General features: G+C 31.4%; 1 protein-coding gene across 2 annotated transcripts; it reads left to right on the forward strand.

The window, feature by feature from the left end:
- The first annotated feature begins 2,623 nt into the window (after positions 1-2,623).
- Positions 2,624-17,719, forward strand: LOC130621720 (uncharacterized). Of its 2 annotated transcripts, none has more exons than XM_057437058.1 (6): positions 2,624-2,843; positions 9,017-9,100; positions 10,321-10,424; positions 10,567-10,662; positions 11,104-11,363; positions 15,642-17,719. In XM_057437058.1, exons 1-6 carry the CDS (start codon positions 2,745-2,747, stop codon positions 17,144-17,146), a joined length of 2,148 nt encoding a protein of 715 aa, XP_057293041.1. In that variant the 5' UTR covers positions 2,624-2,744; the 3' UTR covers positions 17,147-17,719. The 2 variants fall into 2 exon arrangements, with proteins under 2 accessions (XP_057293041.1, XP_057293042.1); XM_057437059.1 differs by lacking the exon at positions 2,624-2,843 and adding an exon at positions 5,798-5,833.
- The last annotated feature ends 156 nt before the right edge of the window (positions 17,720-17,875 follow it).

Here is a 17,875-nt window from a genome sequence, read left to right on the forward strand (position 1 = left end):
TTCAGTTTTTATTTTAACTTATTAATTGCTTTTTTTAAGTATTTGTAATGCTTTTTAAATGTAGCTATCGTCTGTCGGCGTATGCGTAAACGATGTCCGTACCATTTTTATATGTTTATTTTTATGATTATCTAAAAAATATTTTTTTTATTATAATCTAATGTATAAAAACATACAGTGAAGATTAATGGTGATATTTTCAGGAGTATAACATTATTATTATTTCCATCTCTTTTTTCTTTGTCATGCATTTTTTGCAAGCTTGGCAGTCTTGTATATACAAAGGCCATTTATAATACTTCGTTTCTCGTTAATATTTGTAAGTAGCAACAATAATGGTTTATATTAGTTGAAAATTTGTTTCCGCTTAACCATAAGGGCGTGGTTTTAGGGTTTTATTTTTACATATTTTTAAAAATTCCACGTCAAACTCTTTGTTGCAATCAGATTCTGTCAGAGTGCCAATTCTTACTGTTAAGTATTATTTAATTTAGTTACTGGAGACAAGACTTCATTTAAATTAATCTCGAAAATATTTTTAGGAAAAATAAAACGTTTTGATTTTTTTTTAATATTTCCTACTTCAAGTTAAGTTGTATTCAGAAGAAGGAGAAGTTGTTACATGTATAAAATAAAACGATTTTCCTAATGCTGCAATGAAAGCTACTATATAAAGAAATTATTAGTGATGAAGTAATATAAAATATATGTTTTCCTTCCAACAATTAATTCTCCCCTGATGCTTTGTATACGTTTGCATGCAAAGAGGATATTCTTCATCATACGCAGGTAAAAGTGGGTTGTATCAATTAAATGTTTGTACAAATTGTCTTTCGACAACGAAATATCCTGATTTTAATTTTTAATATGGTGCTAATTAAACACCCTTTCCGTGATATATTTTATATATATATTATATATATATATATTATATATATATTATATATATATATTATATATATATTATATATATATTATATATATACTATATATAAAACCATCCCAGCAAATTTGTAATCATTACTCTAATGAAATTTCCTGTTTTAGTATGAATTGTCAGTCCAGGCTAAGGAAGTATTTTCAACTTTCACTTGTAGATATGCGGCTTAAACGACCACGAGCCCCAATCTTTTGTTATCATGATTTGTGATGAAGTGACCTTTCATTGTATTTCATTATCTAATTACTATGCATACTGGTTAAGAGTGTGAATTACAAGAAAATAATGCACAGCCTATGTGAACTTATTTTGATTGGTTTCGACAAACATGTAATTTAAACAAACTAGGGTAATTCATCCAGGAAACAAAGAAGAGAAGGTGTATTATTTCTTTAATTATATTTTGTGTCTCCTACATTGTGTGATCACGGTGTAACATAACGAAAAGTAAATCATGTATGAGTCAATCAAAATCCAAAAATCAACTCACGCCAATTTTTAATATACACTTTTAATACACCATTTCTGGTGTGACATACATTTAGACAACAAAAAGATGCTAAAGTTTAATTCAGAAAGTAATAGAGAGTTTTATAGAACAGACTCTTTTTTAAGTCCTAACAATTTTACATACATTTGTGGGAATTGCTAGGAAGTAGCGAAGAAGTTATTTTGAATCCTCTATAAAAACTTGCTTTTTTAATTCGGTGTTTTTATGAAAAACGTGTCCGTACGGTGCATACGGAAAGCGTTTGTTGCGCTTGAAATATATCAGCAGATTCATTAATACTTTCACAAGCATGGTTATAAGCACAGGTTAACATACCAAATATATTTTTTATATCGAGAAGATGATTTTACTGTCAATAATCTTACGTAAGGATGCCACAAAAATTCAAAATAAATCTGAAACATTTTTCAGGAAGCGCCTTTCAAATTTTACGCTGTATTCATTGACCACAAATTTATTTAGCTTTCCTGTGAAAATCATAAAAGTTTTTCATGCATTCCTAACATAACTTTTGTTTCTAAATTAGAATAATTTGATTGGTAGTAAATTAGTGATTGATTAAGACAGTCCTATACCAAGCCCGTCAGGAATGCTATTAAGTTCTCTTCTGAAATTTGTTACCACGTAAGGTATTTCGTAGCGTACCTATTCTTGACTTCAGTATGCACGCGGACCTTAGAGAGTAATTAGTGCGTAGTGACCGTGTTATGTTTTGTGGTGGGATGGTAGTTGACATGGTTTCTATATGACTTTACAGAACCTTGTTGAAATCATTTTAAAAGAAAAACATTGTAACATAGTTTTACCAGTGTTATGTGCTCTTCTTTCTCTAAAATTAGCATACCATACTTTTAAACTTTCATTCATGTGCATTTTCAGATCTTAAAAACGTACTATCAGTTTTGAAGTCACGTGGTTTTGTTGCTTCACATTATTGTGTAAATCAAAAAACCAAGTAGTGGCGCGAAAAATAATTTACCATGGCTCTCCTTCATTGTGCTCTAATGTTGCTATATAAAAAACGGTTTACACTGCAGAAAAGATCACCGGGGAAAACCAGGTTGTATGTGATTAATCTACGTATTAGGTTGTAATTACAATGAAAGTATATTAATTGATCCACATATCGAATGCTATGCCAATTGACAGAACACTGTAAACATACCTCACCAACAAAATAAATAAACATAATTTTCACAGTAAAACAAAAATTTGTTGACTCAGTAAATGTTTAACGAAGACAGTAAAGAATGTCAATCACATTTTTAGATTTAGTGGACTAAAGACAGTTTTATGAGGATGTTAGAGAGGTGGAACGTATATTCTTATTATACATCTGAAGACGAGATTGATGTGGATGCGATGACGACAGCACGATCATGCAAAGATCAGGTAAGTTAAAGACGATTAACCTTTGTTTACTTGTTTGTTTATTTTCGTGTTTACGTGTTTGTTTACAAACTTAAATTTAGGACAGAAAGTTGTGAAATGATAAGCAATGATGAAAAAATAACTCTTAATTAATACTGAAGCTTTAGTCCCCTTCCGCTCTATTTTACAGATAACAGGATTATAGATCTTTAAACAACTAAAACTTGCATATATAAATGACCTTCAATCATTCTTTTAATTAACTTATGTTATGTCTATCTGTCTTTTTTTAAAATTGAAATTTATAAATGTCATCGCTCCATGGATTTTTATTTATTTATCTGTATCTAATATGTAGAAGCTAGGATTTTAGCCTTGACTGTGCATGTTCTAGGCTACCTTCTCTTTATAAACAAATGATTGTTATAGCACTCTTGGTATCATACTGATTTCTTTCAGTTAAGTACTGATTTTTATTAAACTGCTTTGATAAATAGGCGCTTTATATCTTTTCTTTAATAGTCATACATCTATATTTTTATGTTCAAATTAGACAGCTTGTTATTTTCTCACGGAACTAAAGATTTTTTTTTTGCAACCAGCCCACTGCAAGAAAATTAAGCGCGGACGAGGGATTACATAGCTAATCCAATGCTTCATATTTTTATCAGTAAATATTTATTATTTATGTTTATTATTTTTGCCAGGCTAGTTATTGGTTAATACTGTTTTACTTTAAATTCTTCAGTTTTTAAGACAAGATTTAAAAATATATACAAATCAACTATAGTATTAGAAAGTCGAATCTGTGATACATAGGCATGAAATTCACAAAACAACCTTTGGATAAATTGTGCGCAGGTATAAAAAAAATTAATCAGACTGGATAGTATTTTTGATTAAAGAGAAAAGTGTTTATTTATTAAACTATTTAGGAAAAGGACGGAAAACCTAAGAAACCCAAACAAGAAAAGAAAAAATAAACAAAAAAAAATAACAAAAGATTTCACGATTCGAAAACGGATATTATCGATTACTAAAACTGCTATTTTCTTTGAGGTTTTTAATTTTATCAACAAGTTTAATAAAATAACAAAATGTGAGTACTGACTCATGGTATAAAAGTTATGAATGAAGAGGTGTGTCGAATACAATAACATGCGTGTTCGTTTCGTTGGCGCGGTAAAACTCGATGATTTTCGCGTTTAACTGACGGGTATGATTCTATACACTATTTAGAAGCACGTAAGGGTGAACATTTTACATTCCATGCAAGTTAATTTAGTAAATCGCACGACACCAATATAAAATACAGACTTCCTTGAAAGCAATTGTAATTCAATCGAATGAAACTATATCATACTAAGCATCCAATCAAATGTACCCAATGAATAACAACCATAGAAAAAGTAGGCTTGGTACTAATTGTCGTAATTTTAGATAGCCCTTAAATGGATGATGAATATATATCTATTTTCCGATGCAGAATTTGTGGTTGCGTTTAAAAATATTTGTTTCCTGGTGAAAATTCATTTTGTTTATTGTGGTTAAAACAAAATCTGCTACTTATCGATCTTTATTTATCCTGTTTGGAACGATAAAATATTAGGAAGTCTCGCATCCTGCAGTAAACGCGTTAAAAAGAAATAAGGATTCGGTTGACCGTTACGAAACACTGGTTGAGATTCCATTTGCGAATAGGCGTGTAAGATCTAACCAGAGTTCCGTATTCTAAATCACGAAATACCCAGGATATAATAAAGAACGCGATTGCTTTTCGTTTTCAAAATTTAGCTTTCGCAATTGGATAAAGTTCACCTAATCATGGCTAATGGTAATGTACTATAATTTCAAAAATATGCAACCATTTTTCAAGTTAGAGCATTTTTTTCTGCGCACGCGATTTGCTTTACTTTGTTACGTTGACCAATAAGATAATCTCAAATAAGGTAATGACTACCTTATTTTCGCTGTTATGACGTCATTGCAGAAGCCTGACTTCAATTACACCTCACGCAAGAGATTTTTTTTGCAGTTTGAAAATATTTTTCCCACGATATGAAAATTTAAAAATAAAAAATAAAAAGGTCGTTTATAGCTGCAATGCTTTTCAATACAGGAACATATCAGTATTTTTCGCGTGCAGAAAAAATCGGATGTGACTCTTTATTTTGCAATCATTATGAGTTATTATAAGTTTCATAAGTAATAGGAAAATAAAATTATACTGACAAATTTTAAAGCAAAATGCACTGCCTGTCACAGGTAGCTAGGCAGCCACCGACTGATAGCCTTGTGGTAGAGCGTTCGCTTTCAGTGCGGGAGGTCTTGGGTTCAAACCCCGGCCGAGTCATGCCAGAGACTATAAAAGTGTGAATCTATCCTTTCTGCTTAGCGCTCAGCATGAGAATAGTATTGATATCTTAGGCGGTTGTCCAGTTGAGCGATTGCTGTGCTTCCACGACTTTCGTAGCTCAAATGGGAGCTTTAAATGCGCTAGGACCCCCTTCGCAGGACCCTCGTTGATAGCAGTACCAATAGGAACTGAAGAGGCTATCCTGGGTAAATAATAGTAATAAAAAGTTAAAACATGATTAAAAATTTCAGCTCTATAAGTTTCAGCAGGTAAAGTTGTTACAGTGGAATGTGCTTATTTGCAACGATTATTCCAGAATGTCGTTTTCACCCAAATTATGCAAAATGCTTAAGAAAACCACTATGTTATAAAAAGCCAAAACACTTCAACATAAATATCATATTAAAGAGGTTTTCCATCAAGTGGACGTTTTATAAATGCTTCAAGTGTTTCCGATAAAAAAGAAAAAACCTGTTCTGGAGAATATCCAAAACAACGTACGGTTTGTTTGTTTTATAACACAAACGTAGACAGTGAATGTAAATAACGTTAGATATTTTTTTGTTTGTGTGTTATAAAAAAAATGAAATTTGCAAGTTAACTTTTTAAAATACAAGAATGATCCATAAACATCATGGCTGGTGGAAGCTATTCGGTGCGGTATATTTCTTTGTTTCTTTTTTTGTTTTTGTTTTTGTGTTTTTTTGTTTGTTTTCTCAGTTTTGTGCAATCACTGCTTTTAGTACAATGTTATTCCTCTTGTGTAAGTCCTTTTTGTAGACAGTGGCAGTAAAATATGATACGAAATAGATTGTCCTTCTAGATTCATGTCAAAGCTCTGCTTAAATATTTTCTTAGTCAATATATATAAATAGTTTATTTTGAAAAATTCTACTATATTGGTAAGTTATAAAAATTGAAATTTTATTCACCTTTTCAATTATTGGTTATTATTTTGCACTGACAAAAAGCAGTTTAAATTGTTCTTGTGAGTTCTTTCCAGTTCGGCTTATGATAATCCAAGATTTTAATGTTTATCTTTTACACATTTTTATCTTGGATTAAAATAGCTGTCGATGCTAAAGAAATGTAAACAGTTTATCACTGTTTGTCTTCTTCCCAAGAAATAAATGAAAACATCTTTACGGGAATCATATTCAAAATTTTGTGTTTTGCTGCAGTAACTTAATAATCATTTAAATGGTTATACCACGAAAGAGCTAGAATCAGATCTTATGAGATACATGAGATACAGCTCATCGCGGGAAAAATGAAAGACGTCTATAAAACGCACGACTTATAATTCAATTAGGTTCTCTATAAAGTTACTTGTGAAAAACGTTACTGGTTAACTTCATGTGGAAATAATTTTGATTGCATTCCTATTCATATTATAAAACAGTTGTAATGACTCGCGTGTTTTGGTTCATTCAATTAATGTTATATCATTTAATTAATCTTGGACGAATTAATTAAATCCTAAACCTCTGGTAATGGCATGAATATAAGTGGCATAACAAACATGCTATGTACTTTTTAAATATCTTTAACAGCAAAGGGATGTGCTATCATTTAATCAATATCTCAATAAATTTGATAACGACTTCCCACATCCCTCATAACAGTATTTACGGACCTCGTTCCCTTGTTGATGCTTATATGTTATCCTTGACAGCATTTGACGTAACTTAGTGCACTCCTGATAAGTTTAACCAGCACGGTAACGGAACTAGAAAGACTCAATTTAATTAAGTGAACACCTTTGATTTATACAAAGATTCCAGATTGCAATCAAATTACAAGACCATCCTACCGTCGTACATTTTTGGAACCAAGCCAGATAATGCATTCAGAAGAAGAGATATACAAGATTTTTTAGAAATATATAAACTCATTAAAAACTGACTGACCCTACATCAAGTAGTTTATACACTTTTTCATTGAATATAAATACCGAGACTTAAAATTCCAAAAATTAAAATAAACGAAGGGTAATAGCTATCCTTTAATATAAGCATAAAATATAGGAAATAGAACTTCCAGCCCTTAAAAATGAGGTAGAAACACATAAGTTTGAAATTGACTTAAGGAGACTTAAGTATTCAAAAAAGGTGTTTTTTCCGACGTTAATTAACCCAAAGAAAAAAAAGCACTTGAGCAAAAGAACCACTTAAATAGAATAAGAAATAGGAAATGGTTTCTTTTATTAGGTTATACAGGAAGTGTAGTCAGAACTATCTATGGCTGTAAACAAAAAAGTATGTGATTTGTTTTGTGGTAGAGTTCACACCTTCCTTGTTGTCCATTGTTGCTTAGCAACTAAAATGAACGTCATGAAGTAAATTGAAATTATGATACATAGCCGACGATAGACACACGATAAAATTTTTTTTAAACTTTCATTTTATTGGATTTCATATCGAAACACATGATCATTTTATTAAAGTTAACAAGAAAATTGTTATTCCGCAATTTTATTTTTCAACTTATTGTTTGTTTCAACTATATTCTTGCACTAAACAAAGCCCATAATTTAACATCTAAATTTTGTCTCCATAAATCACATATTTATTTTTTCGCTTTTTATTTTTATTTTTATTATTTACACGGGCATACAGCTAGTTATTGCTATTATTGACTTTTATATTAAATATTCCATGTATATACACTTTTCATTAACATAATGGATTTGTACCAAAACGCAAATCGATCAGAAATCAGGTAACAGTTTTAAGATTGTAAAGAGAATTGACAAGAATTGCTGCAACGCTCTTAAGTGGTATGTTTTGCCACCCGCTTTATAAAGAGGCATGTAAACTATAAGATATTCCTGACCTTCTACTAGAAAAGTAGCGATACAAATAAAGATTTAAATATTTAGAATCTAACGCCCAATTTTACACTCTTCGATATTTCATTATTAACGCCAACTTTTCACTGGAGCTAAGAGCTAGTCTTTTTTACTTACACGAGAAAACTTAGCAACTTAATTACCCATGATGATATTAAGGGACATTGAATGACTACCACATCTTTTGCATGCACCATTGTAAACTTGTAAGTTCTATAAATAGTAACATTGTAATGATTCGAATGTGGAAAACACACGAAGTGGAATTCATTACCAAGTTATGATAAGATTAAATAAGTGTGAAATAAGTCATTAAAACATGCTTTCCATTACTTCTGGTTATTGGATTAAAGACTTATTATGAAATGATACAATGTGTCATATTAAATTTTTCATATTAAAATAGTTTTGTATCACATGGTCATTAATCGATCATTTCATTTGTACTCAACTAAAAAATCAAACACATCTGAAAAAAATTTATGTCCTATTTTTCCTCTGTCCTATTTTTTAACTATCTACTGCCAATTGGGAAATCAAATAAAACTAAATAAAAACATACAGTTTTCCTAAGTAACACACGTGTTCACAACTTGCTAATTGTATTTTTGATTATAAGATATTTAATTATATCGGTAATTCACCAGGAAATATTTAGTATATTACTGTTTTAATTAAATAATTCGAGAAAGAAATGACTGTAAACCGCGATATATGATGTATACTGATATTGAAAGTGTAGCACAACGTTGTTCCGTTGAAACTATGGTTAGATTTCATTTCTTTATTTTATTTATTGTTTGGATTTATGGTACTTAAGTTCTTACTTTTTTGTATACACTTGTAGTTACATCTCAAGTGTCATAGAAGATTTCGTTACAACAATTGCTGGTGTAGCCATAAAACTCTGTGATAGATTTATGGACTACTATCTTTAAATCACTTCTAGTAAGTGTGGTTGTTGAAATTTTGTCACTTTTTTTTTAGTTTATAAAGATTGACGTTCGAAATCCAAGGACACATATAAGTCGAGAAAAGGCATTGTATACCGACTATGAAATTACAGTACAGGTGAATGTTGTTTTTGTTGTTATTGTTGTTGTTGACGTTGCTACATTTGCGTTATCTATTGCTGACATTCAGAAGTTTTAATAATTGTGGACAACCTAAAAATAAGTCAAATATTTTAAAAATGTATATGATATTCATAATATGCAAACTTTGTAAAGAGTTTCTTGTCAGCGTTTTTATTAATGGTTAAATATCTTAACCGCACCTTGTATAAAAAGAACTGACGTCAAAATTGAAACTTGAGGAGTAGCCAGAAATATGTGACGTTATCTGTATCTTTCTAACAAACGCTGTTTTTTTAACTAATACACAATTTTTAAGAAGTGTGTTACCGTATTTTTCTCCCAGGCGTTTATAAAATTTTTCACATTTTAGGGGGGGGGGGGCGTTTATTGGATTGGGACGTTAAAAAGGGGGGGGGGGGGCGTTTATGGGAGAAAATACGTATACGAATAGACATATCTCCTACAAATTTTGTCAAAAGCATGGTAGTTTTTATCTTTTATCAATTTGATAATAAAATAATACAAGTTTAATGTCACCAGAATCCTATATAATAAACACGTATTTTTACGGCCATTGGTAAAAATCCTGATTTGGCAAAAAAATTAAAAAAATCCAAGGTTATTGACGTGCGATAATTTTTTTCGCAGTAGGCTGTGCAAAACAAAAAAAGAGAAGCAAAAACTACCCCAGACGAATCTAACATTCAACTACTAAGATAATATTTAATTTAGACGTCATGTTAGACGCGCCAAGTTTAAAGAAATGAGAGATCATATCATTTAGTATTTCATTATAAACTAAGGGAAGATATCCATATTTTGTCAATGCAGTTAAAATGACAACATGTCATGCTAAATTTAAAATTTGTGTACAGTTTTAAAGAAAAAAAATAAATTCATCTATATTAAAAAAACTTTCATTGTCAATTCTTTTTCTATTTTAATTACTGTTAGTTTATAATGTCTATAATTATCTACTTTGATGTCGAGGGCTTTATAATATTCCCCATTCGCATAATGCTTCAAATGTAAATTTCTTTTTTGTGGTCTCACATGCGCTATAAAGATACAAGCGATAAAATTCTTTACAAATATTACAGCCATACGAAAAACCTAAAGGAAATAGCTGAACAATGATAGAAATAATAAACAAATTTACTCTCATAACTGATTTTGTTGACACTTTTTAACTTTCTGTTTGTTTATACTTTGTAGACTAACAATATCGCATTCTCAAGCCCTGATTCTGTTGTTAGAAGAAGATATTCAGACTTCCAATGGCTTTACACGCGTTTGCTAAGTCAGTACAGACTTGACCAGTAAGTTTAGTATCTAAATATGCTTATTCACTGTTTTTTAATATCATGGGTGCCGTCAAAATTAGAACCTCGTCTGAGTATAGAAATATTTATTTTATTATATCTTTGTTATATCTATATACTATATATTTTAAAACTTCAGGCATTTACCGGAGCTACCTCCAAAACGATTATTTGGACGATTTAAACGACCATTTTTAAAACACAGACAAAAGGGATTACAACGATTTTTAGTTGAGTAAGTAACTGCTTCAATCTTCGTGTGCTATTTATATATTATTGGGTTAATATTTATATATAATTTTTTTAATATACTTATCTTCCCTATTTTAATTGTGATTACTCTTCTTCTGGATAATAAGAAAGATGGATTTTACATAACAGGAAAAGTTCCCCCAGTCTCATTATCTTGTTTATATCACGAACACGTGACTTTTAGTACACAAAATTCTTCCCTGCACGTGACATTTATTGTGTAAAAAAATTAAAATATGTAGTATCATAAAACAATGAAATTGCAATTGTTACAAGACTAATAATATCATGGGAAAGTCATGCATTTAGGGTAGGGTTTATAAATATTGCGTAAGTTAAATATAAAAAACATGACAATATATGAAAGATGAAACTAATACAAAATAATGACGTCATAAGTGATGGTTTTGTTGCTTATTTCTAGAATAACGAACGAACCTACTTATCTTTCGGACATTGCAGTTCATTTATTTCTGCAAACTAAACTCTCCGTGAAGGAAATCGAGAAAAGGTTAAACGGTACAGATAGTGGTGGAGAATTATTAGAAGTGTTACAATCACCTTGTGCATCACGTGGTAGAGGACTGTCAAGAAGTTCATCACATGTGGATGGTGTTGATGATATGAACTTTGAACACGATAGCGGATTTTCTTACAGTACCACAAGTTCAATTAACGACGGAAGTAAGAATGTTTAATAATTTTTTATCCGACCAGTGTTTCGTGAGAGAAAGTAGCCAACGTGTGCATGGAGAGCTAGTTTAGTTTTAAAAAGAAGTATTTATTGTAGCCAGTTTTGCATTAGCTTTTTTCAGTACAAGTCCTCCTTCATTTCATAGAAAGGATAACTAAAACCAGATCTAGTATAGAATTTTTGTCTGCTGATAATGTTTAGCTTTCTTTTTGTAGATTTTACCTTAATTTTGTGAGTTTCTAAGTTAATTTTATTTTCGTTCTCGACCTTTTCAATTTCCTACTTATTCTTTTCTTAATTTTAACTTATACTGTAGCGTAAGAGTTTCTCCCTCTTCCAATGAAAACAAAATTTATCAGTAGAAAGTAATAGAAAAGAAATTATTGACTTGCGAAAGATTGTCCCTTGGCTAATTAGTTTTAACCATGCCATCAATTGCTCAGGATTCTCAATGAACCGCATGTTCTTTGAGTTAACTATTTCCTAAATGTTGTCTGGGAGTTGACTACATTTACCACCTAATGAAATTGTGATGTCATTTCCATTCTTTATAACAATGTTGTCATCATGTAAAAATGATTAAAACTTCAGATGATAGGTACTACCTTTTTAAGGTTAACGTTTTGTAACGTACATAAAAATACTATTATTTCCTGCGTCTGTTCTATATACTGAAATTGAATTGACATCATTAACATGACATTACTAGTTACTATTCCATGTCAATAATGTTTGAAGCAGTCTACAATAGATTTCGGGATGGATTAATTTTTAAACTTAGTGCCTTAAGTTAACTAAAGATGAAAGAAGCGTTTAGTAAAGTCCACCGTTAGGGTTAGGGTTAGGGTTAGAAGTCCAAAGCACTCACACATCTTAGACATGCATTTACATCTTCCTGAGAAAATGGAAAGGAAAATGCAAAATATTAATTGTTTCGCGTAGTCATTATAGACCGTAAATGTTTTTTCAAATAGTTAATTGTACATTAAAAAAATAAGGAAATTTATACAAAACCTCACACACCATCTACCACATACCATATACTACCCATCATACACTCCGTGTGATTCATACTTAAACATACACACCTAACATCAGGGTCGTTTAAATTTATTAATTTCCTGCAATAAATGATAGAATTTCATTAAACTGACAGTTGCGTAACTTACCCATTAGTACATGAAGTTACTATCATACCTAAGAAATTAATTAAAATGAAGGTACTGACAGAATAGTTACACTTAATTAGTAAGGTATTTAACTAAATAACTTGTAGGTATTAATGAGGTACAAAGCTAGATAGGTAGTACCTGTTAACAACGTACTAAGGTAGATAGATAATACAAAAGGCGGTGTTTACCTTCACGCTATATGTTTGGCCTCCTCCCCTACATATTATGTTATAGCGATTAATATTTATTCATATCAAATACTGTCCATTATTTAGTTTTAGCGTCCCATTGATGCATGATTATGCCTGCAATCTTTACTAGATAGTTCATATTTTGATTGGTTTGATTTTTCAGTCACTAGTTAATTTTGTTGCAAATTTGACCTGTCGATCCAAACATCTATATTAGAACGTCCGTCCGTCCGTCCGTCACGCAAAATGGTAGCTTAGCTGCGCAATAGCGAGAAGCACGCAATGCGGTATAAAAAGGACGGCCAAACCCGTGGATTTTCCACGGGCTAACGAGTAGTCTCTTTAATAATAGCAGTATTTCGTCTGTCTCTGCGCGGACCCCCGCTGAGTTAGAAAATCGTGCTACGGAAACACGAATATCAAATGCGATATATTTTTATCCACTTTGTTGCCACGGGTAAATTTAAATCCACGGCTAACGACTAGTTTATCCAAATTTTAGATCTCAATCTTTTGGTCAATTTTGCGCTCACTCAATGCAAAATTTACGTTGCAGAAAATGCCATGAAATTTACTGTTTGACATCTCACCATTCAAACGGTATAGTCGGTAAAGCAGGAGACGGTTAAAGGTGAACCGACAAACGGATGTGTACGTATTTTGACATTCTACGAGAATTTTGGAATACTTTAAAACACAACAAATTATTGTAATTACACTTGTTTATAACGAAGAAGAAATAAATAATTATCCATTTTGTATTAACCATAGGGAATTTAATGGGGTCACATAAAACTTTCAAACATCACGTGTCGCAAAAAACTATTTTAATTTTACAGGGTAACTCCATCTCAATTTTGTTTCAGTGAAAAATATTTTGTTGTTGATAAACAATGTTTTTTACATCACCAAACAACTGGCAAATTGGTAAACCTCCAAGATACTATTATAACGTTAAATTGAAGTATTTCTTAGTTCTGGTTTATTTCTTTTCTAAAATTCTTCTTAAACGAAATAGACCTTCGACCCTAGTTGACGTCAATTATCATAGACGTCAAAGTAATTTAGATGTCTAAAAATCCGCAGGCATTTTAAATGTGGCAATAAATTAAAACTAAGAGAAATGAGTGGATATTACGCAGCATACACAATAGCACATTTTGTATGCCATTGTTTTAACATTCGGAAATAAAATCTGTGTACTTAAGCCTGGTTCCTACAACAGTTACAATTTTATAACCAAACTTAATTAATAAATCACACCTTGTAGAAACCATTCTGTTTATAAAATACTCAGTTCAAGCCAAGGCCATCCAATTTGCTAAGATTATTAAACAATGGCGCTTTCTTTGAACATAGTCAGACGCATGCGACCTTTGATTGAGTTCACATAAGAGATCTTTAAACTTCACGCTTTCCTATAACGTCATTCACAAGTACTATATAAGTTGAGACGACTGCTAATAACTTTTATAATAATGTTTGTGGAGTATCGCGAGCTGTTGAAAGGATTGGAAGAGTTGTTGTCGTTACAGTTTAAAAGTAAGTAAAACTTAATCGTGCCAACTAGGTTAATCTATGCTCAGTTTAAGTCACCCTAAATACGTGTTTAAAGCGTTGTTTGCTGATTATTTTTCTTCAACTAACAAAAATACAAGATTTATCTTTTAGCTACTTTTTAAACTGCGTTTGGTATGTGCATTAAAATACCATTTAGCTCTCCATATAAGTTTTTATCTTTATTGTACTTAGATGTATATCCCCTCGCATAATCTATGCAATAATACCCGGCCGTTCGTCTGCGGGCCAAATATTGTAGATGTGAGTAGAAAAGGACGAATTCTTGTGGATTTTTCTGACAGGTGAATTTTCGTGGATTTTTCACAGGCGTTACTTAATAATTCAAATCAGCGAAAAATTTTTTAATTATATACCTCAAAAAAATACTTAGTTTTTAAAAAAGAGCGTAAAGATATCATGATCTTTACGGTCTGTTTGACATATTTTCGACTTTGAACTTTTAGACTTGAATATAATGGTTATAATATGAAGAATTGTATATTTTAATTGCTGGTAATTTATCTTTAGTATCTTTGTAGATCTGATAATGGCATTTTCCGAGTTAGTGATTATTATTGTCTAAAAGCTTTTTATTAACCCTATGAGCTATTTAAGACTTTAAAAGTATAGACAATGTACCTTTTCCGTAACGTCTTATAAATGGTTAAACCATATATTATAGTTCTTAAGGAATTAAATCTGCAAATTTGCAGGACTAATAAGCAAGTTTTTCTCCCCCCCTTCTGTTCTTTATCTAAATCAGTTGAATTTCATAAAATCAGCGTATTTTTTCCCCTATTGCATAATCGTCAGGGACAGCTAAACGTTTGGGACATGTTTAACTGTCAAATTCTTGTCGTTTGTTGCCACTGATAAAATAAACACACGCGCTCTTAAACTTTCGTAAAAGTTCAGATAAGTTGTTATTGTATGAAATTTTAACTTTATTTTAATTTCGAAAAGAAAACAAGGAATTACCGTTCTAATAAGGTTGTCATAGGGAGAAATAACAATTGCTTATTATATATCTTCCACTCCCTTAAATAACTGTGATCACATGTTATGATAAAACTCTTTATTGTTGGCTTAATTGAATGCAGTCACTTAGTAACAGATAACAAGCAAATAGGAGCTAGTTTTTGTACAAGGTTATTAATGATTCTTTGAGTTTCAAGCATGCGATATAACATCGGTCGAAAGTGGGTAGTTCGTTGGAAAAAATATGTATTAGGTAGTAGCATAGTTTTGATATAAACGATTTTTTCTGACTATATTTATATACTTTATATTCTATAGTTGCTATTTTTTGACTGTTTTGTCTTATGTGCTATATTTTTTCTTTTAGTGGCGCCCCATACTACTTCTTATAAGCCAATCGGAAATGGACATTGCTTATCATCTCCGCTAGATTTGGACAGGATTCATTCGCCTTCGCGTAAACTCTTTTCTAAATCTGAACTAGCATGTCATAATTACGATGGAGTACACATATATGAAGACCACTCTGCTTTTCACTCCTCCTCGGATGATGAATATTTTCACAGTAATGATTATGATGCAGACGATGAAATCGACGGGCAAATAATCGAAGAAAATAACAACGAAGACTGTTTAGAATCGTCAGATGATGACGATGATGATGATGAATTATTTTGTTTTTGTAAGGACAATCAAGGCACTGTGTATTCATTAGACAGAGCTTTAGAAATTATAAAAACACGCCCAAAGCTTACAGATCGGTTATACTCTCAGGAAGACAGCGATGATTGCTTTCATGAGTCGGAATATGACGTCATTGATACCGAAGATGATTTAGATATTACAGAAATTGTAGACGATGATACTTACCCCAAAGCATCAATGCCAAAAGTTAAAGTTCGATCAAATAGTTACAGTGAGGGTGGTATTGTGGAAGTGTTGGCACGAAGTAAAAATAAATTAAAAACTGGAAAAGTCAAATCTTTGCCTAATATTAGATTCCCAATAAGAAATAAGAAGGCGACAGTTGGTGTTAAGAGGAGTTTAACATATCATGGCGTGTATGATATGCGTTCCAGCATTTTAAAAGAAGTGAATGAACAAGAGGAATTATTACTCTCTGATGAAAACTCAAATAAAACGTTTCATGAGAAATATCTTTCTCCCACACTAAAATTTCATAAGTCTGAATCAGACGGACAACAGTTGACATCAGACGCCGATTATTTAACGACGATACATAAACATATGTATAACAGCCACGACAGTCATGCAGATACAATCGACACACAAGCTGAGGATATCGCGCCGTCAAAATTTTACGACTTTTTTAAGAAGAAGAAAAAACGCGTTCCAAATGTACGGCTAGTATCATTTCGAAAAATGTCTAACGATGACGAAGAGCAAAAAGGTCGTTTTCGTGTATCCTCGGTCACCGTCAATGAAACGCAAAATCAAAATTATGCCGTCGAAGAGAACGATGATCTCATATCAAATGAAAATATTGACGCTGTGACGTCACCAGAGATTTATATAAACGATTGCACAAAAATATTTATAACCTCGGAAAAAGATTCTGAAAAATCAAACAATGTTTTAGAAGTTTGTGAGAAAAATCTACATAGAGAGGATAAACACGAAAGCGATACATCTACAATTAACAATGAACAATTGACACCAGTTACCAAGGATACCCATGTTTGTGTCTCGCTGTGTCGTAACGAGTGCAATTTCTCGTCGTCTTATCGATTGAGTGCGGAAGAAATGACTGTCACAGAGCAAACGACACCACTGAGAAAGACATCAAACGTCGTGAATCGGAAAGATACGATTACGTCTTTATTGAAAACGTACGATATCATTGCTGTATGATTGGTCTTCATTACTTGATTTGTTGTCTGTTTGTTGTTTGTTTTTTTGTTTACTTGTTTGTTGTTTGTTGTTTGTTGTTGTGTTGTATTGTTTGTTTGATGTTATTTTCTACATATGATAAGCAGTTGCTTGTAAATTATATTTACTGCTATTTATAATTATTGTTCTTGCATTGACTGCATTAATAATTTTTTCCAGCCTATTCATTGGTTTTATTTGTTTGTTTCTAATTTTTTTCTTATCCTTTCTAATATTGTGTTTAATTGTGAAATAAATGCATGGTAAATAAGAGAGAAATGAACAATAGATTAATTTCTACATGATTCTCCCATTTTACAGCGGGCTGTGAAAGTGGGGATGTTATTGTACACAAACAAACTTCAAACAAAAAAGGTTTGCATTGAGAAATAACAGGCTGGTTCCGTTATTTCTTAGACTTTAGCGCAAAGAAAAAATTTGTTTCGAATTGAATTTTATATGTTGATCGTTTATATTAAAATAAATTTCTGAAAACGATATTTTTATGTAAAAAAATATTTGATTTGTAAAAATAAACATTGTATTAAAAAATAATTGCGTTTCTTGTGTTTGTCTCTTGGATTAACTTTCCCTAAAATGCCATTTTAGACTTCCTTGGTTAACATTGAGTAAAACCCAGCTAAGGTACTGACTACAACGACCCTAAAGCGTTCTTATGGGCATAAAGAACTTCTTGATGCATCGCAGCAA

The sequence above is a fragment of the Hydractinia symbiolongicarpus genome, chromosome 12 (assembly GCF_029227915.1).
Source record: "Hydractinia symbiolongicarpus strain clone_291-10 chromosome 12, HSymV2.1, whole genome shotgun sequence".
Lineage (NCBI taxonomy): Eukaryota > Metazoa > Cnidaria > Hydrozoa > Anthoathecata > Hydractiniidae > Hydractinia > Hydractinia symbiolongicarpus.